The sequence below is a fragment of the Asparagus officinalis genome, unplaced genomic scaffold (genome assembly GCF_001876935.1).
Source record: "Asparagus officinalis unplaced genomic scaffold, Aspof.V1 AsparagusV1_Un259, whole genome shotgun sequence".
Lineage (NCBI taxonomy): Eukaryota > Viridiplantae > Streptophyta > Magnoliopsida > Asparagales > Asparagaceae > Asparagus > Asparagus officinalis.
The window spans coordinates 1-7941 of record NW_017972524.1 but is presented as its reverse complement, the minus strand read 5'-3'; the positions used below and the strand labels follow the sequence as shown (position 1 = coordinate 7941).

Below are 7941 nucleotides of genomic sequence, written 5' to 3'. Positions count from 1 at the left end.
GGGCAATGGGTATTTTGGGATTCTGTATAAAATACATAGTATGGTGAAAATTAGTATTCTTGGAGATTAGTTTAAAGAATAAATACAAAAAGTGAATTTGCTAAAGATACAAAATAATAGTACTTGGGTTTTACAAGATAATGAATAAACAAATGGGTTAAAAGCAAACGCCTTTTTTTTTTTTATCTACTCGCCATCGATCACACACATAAAGAACACTAACACTCACGATCTCAAACACAACATTTGCATGCAACACACCCCGCATAAGTCTCTTGCACAATACTCCCCTTAGACTAGCCAAGCCTCAAAACCCAATCTCAGCATGCCACGACTCACATCGCTCTCTCTCGCTCTAAAGTTTCGCATTAACGCGACCTCTCATTTCATGCCAAATCTCTCCATAACACTCCAGGCAAACACATAGGCACACAGTCCCCTTCTCTCCCTTTCATGACGATTCATGAAGGCCAGGTAGAAGGCTCAGGACACCCGCATGGTCGAACCCTCCGGCCGCCGGGACGCCGTACACGGCCGCCCCACCCGTAGTCCACGTCGGCGAACCCGGCCACGCGTTGTTGTCCCGACCACGAAGTTAAAACCCTCGCCCGTTCATAGTGAACGGCGGCCGCCCCTTCGTCGCCATGAATCGGCGTTGACTTTATGTAGCCGTCGGTTGCCTTCGCCTTCGCCTTCTGAACCAAGTCAACGGCGTAACTTAACGGACCGTTACACAGTCTTTCAGCGGTTGTCACTATCGCAGGATATACGAACACATTTCCGTAGTAGCCTTCAGGTAACGGGGGGTTCATTTTGGACCTAACGTTTATATTGAACATGAACCTGAGCTCGTCGTTCGGGTCCATACCCAAAGCTACAGCGCGCGCACGCCAAGTGCACGCCGCGACGACCTCGAACGACGTGCACGTGAACGGCACGTGACTTTTGAGTGCTGAGATTTGCTCGGGTCCGAAGAAGAAGGACCTGTGGACTAGTTTTGCGTCGGGGGGGAACTGGATGCGGTCGGGATCAGGGATCGGCTCGAACATCAATGCGTGCACGTGCGTTATGCGCGGGATCGCGGCCCGAGGAGGTCACGTGACCAGGATGGGGGCGATGGTTGGGGGACGTGCGCGCGGCGAGCTCGCCGACGGCGTGGAGGAATTGGAGAAGCCCTGGGCGTCGGCCATCGGTGTTGAGGCGGACGGCGACCAGAAACCGCCGCAAGCTAGCCTTGTTACCTGTGAATTGTTCAAGCAATTAGAAAAAAAATGAGGAGATTATAATTAATAGATGAAGAAAAATTAATTAAGGGCTGTATATATGTCGGATGACGCCGCAGTGGAGTCTTCTGCTCGAAAGTATTTAGAATACAAAAAATGAAGTGAATATAATATTCCAAACACGTGAATATAAAAAAACTTGTAGAGATAATAATTAAGGCCCCGTTTGGCAAAGGGTTAATGAAAAGGGGTTAAAGAGAAAAATTAATGTACTTAGCCCATAAGAATTAGGGGCTCCGTACGCTTTGGGATGGAGCAAGGGCAAAGGTGATTTCCAAGGCGATTCAACGCGGGACGTGACCAGGCGGCGGTTCAGGACCCGAGGAGAAGAAATGTGTTTTTCATAGGCGGTAAGATCACAATTTCCCCTCCTTCATCCCTCTCTCCGCCTTCTGCGCCACCCCTTCACCCCCAAACCTCAATTCCAGGCCTCTCATCTTCTCTCCCTCAACATCAAAAATCCCTTTTGCCTTCATCTTCATCCCCTTTTTACCCACCTAAGAACCTTGCGCCCTCTTCCAAACCCTCTTTTGCAGACATCCTTAAGGGTCCAAAGGCAGTTCCGAATCCTCTCGTCCCCTCATCTTCATCCAAAGGTCTTCTCCCTATCCCTGATCTAGGTTGGACCACAGTTTCCTATAGGAAGAAAGCCAAAAGGCCAAGATTAGTAGCTTCTTCCAACAAGTCCCTTTCCCCTCCGAAATCCCCAAGGTGCTACCTTTGTGGACACCCAGGTCACATGGCGAAATATTGCTCCTTGGGGGATTTCAAATGCTTTGCTTGCAACCTTGTTGGTCACACCTCAGTTTGCTGCCCTAACCGCAAGAAACCAACTTTACTGAGTATTCCACCATCTATTCTACCCTCAGCCTCATTTCAAGGTAGAGAAATGGTCCTATGTGATCAGGCAATCAATGGCTTCATCATTCTTCATCCAGTTTCCCGACAAGGAGACCCTGAACCTCGCATGCTCCAAACCTTTCTTCGATATGGGAAGCTTTGGGGGCGTCTTTTCCCGGTGGTCTGAATTGTCAGGCCTCAAAGTCCTTCCAAAGTTCTTTTACGTATGGGTTGAGATCCTTCATCTTCCCATTCATCTATAGGACTCGGAGTTTATTACCAACATTCTTATTGACATAGGAGATGTCATAGCCTTTTCTGATGATGTCTTGCTCAAGAGAGAAGCCAAGGTCTGTAAAGCTATGCTGCATGTTTGGGAACCTTCTGAAATCCCTCAAGAAATTATCTTCCGGTTCGAATCCCCCAACGAAGTTCATATTTTGGAAGGTTCGGTCAAGCTTAGAGTGGCTGGGGACCCTCTTCCCGCGGAACAAGGCAAAGATAGAGATCTATTCGAAGCTTTTGTCCGTAGAGAGGGAACCCCATCCTCTGCTCTTAGGCCCCCCTCCAGCAGGGACAAACCAGCCATCCCCCTCAGAGGACATCAATCTACCCCACCCACTAGTTCCTCCTCTTCAGCTGGACCCAAAAGGTAAAAGTATCATGATCGAAGATAGTGGTCCTCAACCTACTCCCTCCTTCGAAGCAGGCCCAGGGGACCCCCCAGATCTGATTACAGTCTCTTTCAAAGGTATCTCTATCAATATCTCCAGAGAATCATGGGCCGCACTCAACGCAGCCTTCCCCAACCTAGAAGAAGATTCAATTCTCCCCCCTCCCCCCCCCCCCCCATTCAGGTCAGCTCTTCAGAATCGACGGAGCATGTTTCTACCACTGATCCCCCTCCAGGCTTTGAGAACGCTAAAAGTAAAGCCAAAAGGGTCAAAAAGAAAGCTAGTAGTGGACTCCACATGACGCTGCCTCTCAAGAAGCATCTTTCCAAGATGAAGAAGGGTAAGCACTCAGGTATATCTAAATCTAAGTCTTCATCCTCTGTCTCCACTCCTCCCATCCATTCCAGCGAGCTAGAGAAATTGGAGGAAATCTCTGTTAATTGTGGCATTCAAGAACCGATAGACCCGCTAGGTTTGCTTGAAATCCAAAATTTGATGTCTGGGGTAGTCCCATCTTCTTGAGTATCCCTCTCCTTCCAAGTTGTATCTAGCCTGTCTCTATGCGTTTAGGCTCCTGGAACGTTAGAGGTTTAAACAAACCATCCAAACGTAGATTGGTTAGAGAGTGCCTATCCTTGGCCAAAGTTAATCTGGTTGGATTGCAAGAGTCGAAATTGTCTTCTCTCAGTTCCTTCCTCCTAAAATCCCTCGGGGGTAGAAATATTTCATCTTGGATTTCCCTTGACGCCACTGATTCTAGAGGTGGAGTTCTTTTGGGGTGGGACGATGATCTTTTCTCCTGTTCTTCATCATCAATCGACATATTCTCTGTATCGGCTACTCTTACCCACAGACCCTCTAATTGGAGATTTGTAGCCACAACCATCTATGCTCCATGTGACTCGTCTGAGAGGGAAGTCTGCTGGTGGGAATTAGATAGAATTAGAGGATCCCATTCTCTCCCATGGGTGGTTTTCGGTGATTTCAACATGACTCTTAGCACAGATGAAAGAAGTGGTCGTTCTAGTTCTATTAGAGACATCAAAGTTTTTCAAAAGCTTGTTGAATCTATCAACCTCTTTGATCTTCCCCTAAGTGGGAGGAAATTCACTTGGTCTAATCATAGACCCTTCCCATCGCTTGCAAGATTGGACAGATTCTTAGTCTCCATAGACTTTAAATCCAAATTTCCTCACATGGTTCAGTTCACCTTTCCATCTGGGTGCTCTGACCACTGCCCTATCATGTTAGACACTAATTCCTCCTCTTTCCTCTCCCCTCCTTTTAGATTTGAAAAAATGTGGCTATCTCTCCCATCCTTCCCAAACTTCATAGTATCCAGTTGGAAATCTTTCACTCTGAAAAATGACAACCAAGTCCCTCTTCTTCTCAAACTCAAACTCATCAAAAAAAGAATTAAATGGTGGAAAAAATCCTGTTTTGGTTCTTTATCTCAGTCCATCTCCAATCTGTCATCTCAAATTCATGCCCTTAACATCTGTGAGGAGTCTAGAAATCTTTCCCCTCAAGAGATTCAGCTTAGATCAGATATGAAAGACCAAATTCTTTCCCTGGCCAAAGCAGAAGAAATAAAATGGAAACAAAGGTCTCGTATTCAATGGTTGAAAGAAGGAGATAATAACTCCGATTTTTTCCATAAGGTTGCTTCATACCACCGCAGAAAAATTTTTATTCCTCACCTTCTTATCAATGATTCCATCATCTCATCAGACAGTGCCATCAAAGATTCTTTTTTCTCATTTTTCTCCAATCTCTTTGGCCAAGCTCCAGTTTCCAGACTCTCTCCCAACTGGAGTACACTATACCCAAACGAAAACTTTGATCTATCTTCTCTTGACCTTCCCTTCTCTCCCCAAGAGATCACAGAGGCTGTTTTTGACCTCAATCCTGATAAATCCCCAGGGCCCGATGGGCTCCCCATCCTTTTCTTCCAAAGATTCTGGCCAGTTGTTCAAGCAGATGTGATTGAATTCATTCAAGGGATATATTCTCATCCCCAATGTTTAAATAACATCAATTACTCTCACATTTGTCTTATACCCAAAAAAGAGGGAGCTTCTTCTCCTATAGACTTTCGTCCAATTAGTCTTATCAACAGTTCTTGTAAGATCTTTTCCAAAATTTTGGCTAATAGACTTAAAAAAGTCCTTCACAATCTCATTGATAATTCTCAGTCTGCCTTTCAAGCAGGGAAATCATCTCTGGACTCTTTTCTCCTAGGTCATGAAATGGTTAACTTCTGTTCATCGGGGAAAAAAGAAGTATGTGCCTTTAAGGTAGACTTCTATAAGGCCTTCGACTGTGTGAACTGGTCTTTCCTTTTGTCCCTTCTCAAAGCTAGAGGCTTTGGCCCCAAATGGTGCCTCTGGATCCAATACATTCTATCCTCTTCAAAATCAGCTGTTCTAGTTAATGGTTCCCCTACAAAATTCTTTCGATGCTTTAGAGGTCTCAAACAAGGAGACCCCTTATCACCTCTACTTTTCCTTTTGGTGGCTGATGTTCTCAGTAAATTGTCGTATCGCAGTGCAGCTTCGGGGGATCTATCTGACCTAAATTTGAAAGGGCAGTTAAACTCCATTAGGTTGATACAGTTTGCGGACGATACCATAATTTTCTCCAAAGCCACCCCCTCTGATATGGCCACCTTAAACGCTATTCTTCACATTTTTGCTAATATATCTGGCCTTCATGTTAATCACCAGAAATCAAATCTGTTTTACCTTGGCAAAATTCCTCACAAAGGGAAAATGCTTGCTAAGATACTTAGTTGTTCAGTCGGTTCTCTCCCATTCTCATACTTGGGACTCCCTCTCAAAAGAGGCTCTCTATCCAAAAGAGAGTGGCAACCTCTCCTTGAATCATTCACCAAGAAGCTTTCATTATGGAAAAACAAATCTCTCTCCATAGGTGGAAGGTTAACTCTCCTAAACTCTGTGTTATCTACTCTCCCCTTATACTACATGTCTTTTTTTAAGCTGCCTCAGTGGTTAATCAAGGCGATAGACAGAATAAGAAGAAACTTTCTTTGGAATGGAAGCCACAATCCCTCAAAAATCAAATGCATCATAAGCTGGGGTAAAGTCTGTAAATCCAAAGATGAAGGAGGTCTTGGGGTTCTAGACATTGTAAATTTCAACAAAGCTCTCCTATCTAAATGGCTATGGAAAATTTTTGATAGAAATTCTCACATCAGCAAAGTCTTTTTCTCTGTCTACTCCAAAGATGGGTCTAACCCCTTTGCTCATCCCATTAAGAGCACGGCTTCAAGTTTCTTCAAAGACCTATCCTCCATTCAAACAACTTTTTTCAATTTGGTTAAATGGAACATTGGTGATGGAAGAACTGGAAATTTCTGGCATGATAAATGGTCCTCGGAAAATTCCCTATGCAGCTTATTTCCAAAAGCTTTCAACTTAGCTCTCTCACAGAGCTGCTGTATCAGATTCCAAGGAAGAATGATTAACAATGCTTGGTCATGGCACCCTCTCACTAGAAGAGGTATTTCACACTCAGAAAGGTCAGATCTCAACCACCTCCTCTCCCTTCTAACATCTTCAAATATTAATATCACTTCGGAACCAGATGAACTCTGGTGGATGCTCCTACCATCGGGGACTTTCTCAGTTAAGTCCTATTACTCCTTCGTCAACTCAGGGGGCATTAAATCCAAATTTTCAAAATTGATTTGGAAATCTCCTATTCCATCCAAGGTGAAAGTGCTATTCTGGATCATCTCCAATAAGAAACTGAATACGAAAGCAAATCTGATCCACAAGGGTTGGGCAGGCGATCCGAGATGTGCTTTTTGCAAATCGGAAGTAGAAACACACGAACACATCTTCCTTAAATGTTCCTTTGCTCGTGCTATATGGTCCATCATCCTTCCCTCTGTTCCAACAATCTGCTGGCCAGAGACCATAGAGGAGCTGATAATGTTCCACAAATCTCCCAATCTGTGTTCGGACATTAAAACCATTTGGAAAATTCTGCTGCCCTGTTCTTGCTGGTGGATCTGGTTCAGTAGAAATGATCTTATTTTCAAGGATAGTTAATCTAATCCTCTTCACATTGCTTCTAATATTGGGAGATATACCATATTTTGGACAGGTGCTGCAGATGAGAGGCTTGCAAGGAGACTGCGTAGGGCTGCATCTAACATCGGACTTCAGGAGCTTGCTAACAGGATTGTCAAGGCAGATGGGGACAACCTCACACCAAGCTCCCCAACTCAGGACTCTCCATAGCTGCTGTTGGATAAGGACACCCCCCCTTATTTTGGAAATCTGTAGTTGCTTCTCCTATCAACTAGGTTGTTATATTTTGAAAACTGTTTCTGCATCCATTACTTTGGAAAACTGCTACTGTTTGTTGTTCTAGCAGGTTGCTCTTTATCCTCTTTTGTAATTATGTATTTTGCACCAGCTACCTAAGTAGAATCGATGTGGGTACAGTTTGGTAGGTGACGACATATGTCCGCTCCTTACCTACTGCATTCTCACTGGTTCTACATCTAGTTTGTGATGCTCTTTTGTATCTGTTTTTATCTTTGTTTCTAAATAATAATAGTTTTTTATGAGCAGGGCTTTTAACCCTGCTTTTTCAGCTCAAAAATGTACTTAGCCCATTTAATAATCCGAAGGACTAAATTATTAACCCGTTAAATAAGTTTTATTTTAGCCATTATGATCAGTTTTAGTGTTTGAGAATAACAATGATTTTGACTATTTTCTTTATAATTAGAAGGGTTGACTCTTATTCCATCTAAATAGGAGTATTAGTAAACCCCTCATTTTGAGGGGTTAACTCATTTTAACCCCTCTAGAGGGGTTAACTTAACCCTTCTATATTTTTTATGTTTGGCAAATTATGGAGGGTTAACTCACTTTAACCCTTATATAGATTTGTTGTGTTTGGCAGGTTAAGAAGGGGTTAAGTCTCCTTTAACTCCTCACTTAACCCTTTGTCAAACGGTACCTAAGGGCTTTATTTTAAGTGTTTAGACTACATTTGTATATGTATATATATATAAAATAAATTCATTCTATATATACACATCTTGTTACCTGAAACAAGAGCAAAGGACACCCAACAATTCCCTCCGACCCCGGGACCTCCGCTAG

General features: G+C 43.7%; 1 protein-coding gene across 1 annotated transcript; it reads right to left on the bottom strand.

Moving 5' to 3' along the window:
* Positions 1-451: 451 nt before the first annotated feature.
* On the bottom strand, positions 452-7938 carry LOC109827489 (benzyl alcohol O-benzoyltransferase-like; the record flags this gene model as incomplete). The annotated part of the gene is given in 6 exon segments (XM_020394497.1): positions 452-536; positions 538-1044; positions 1086-1135; positions 1138-1214; positions 1217-1241; positions 7885-7938. Coding segments are annotated over 6 exon segments (798 nt in total), but the record flags the coding sequence as incomplete, so codon positions are not given.
* Positions 7939-7941: the final 3 nt, after the last annotated feature.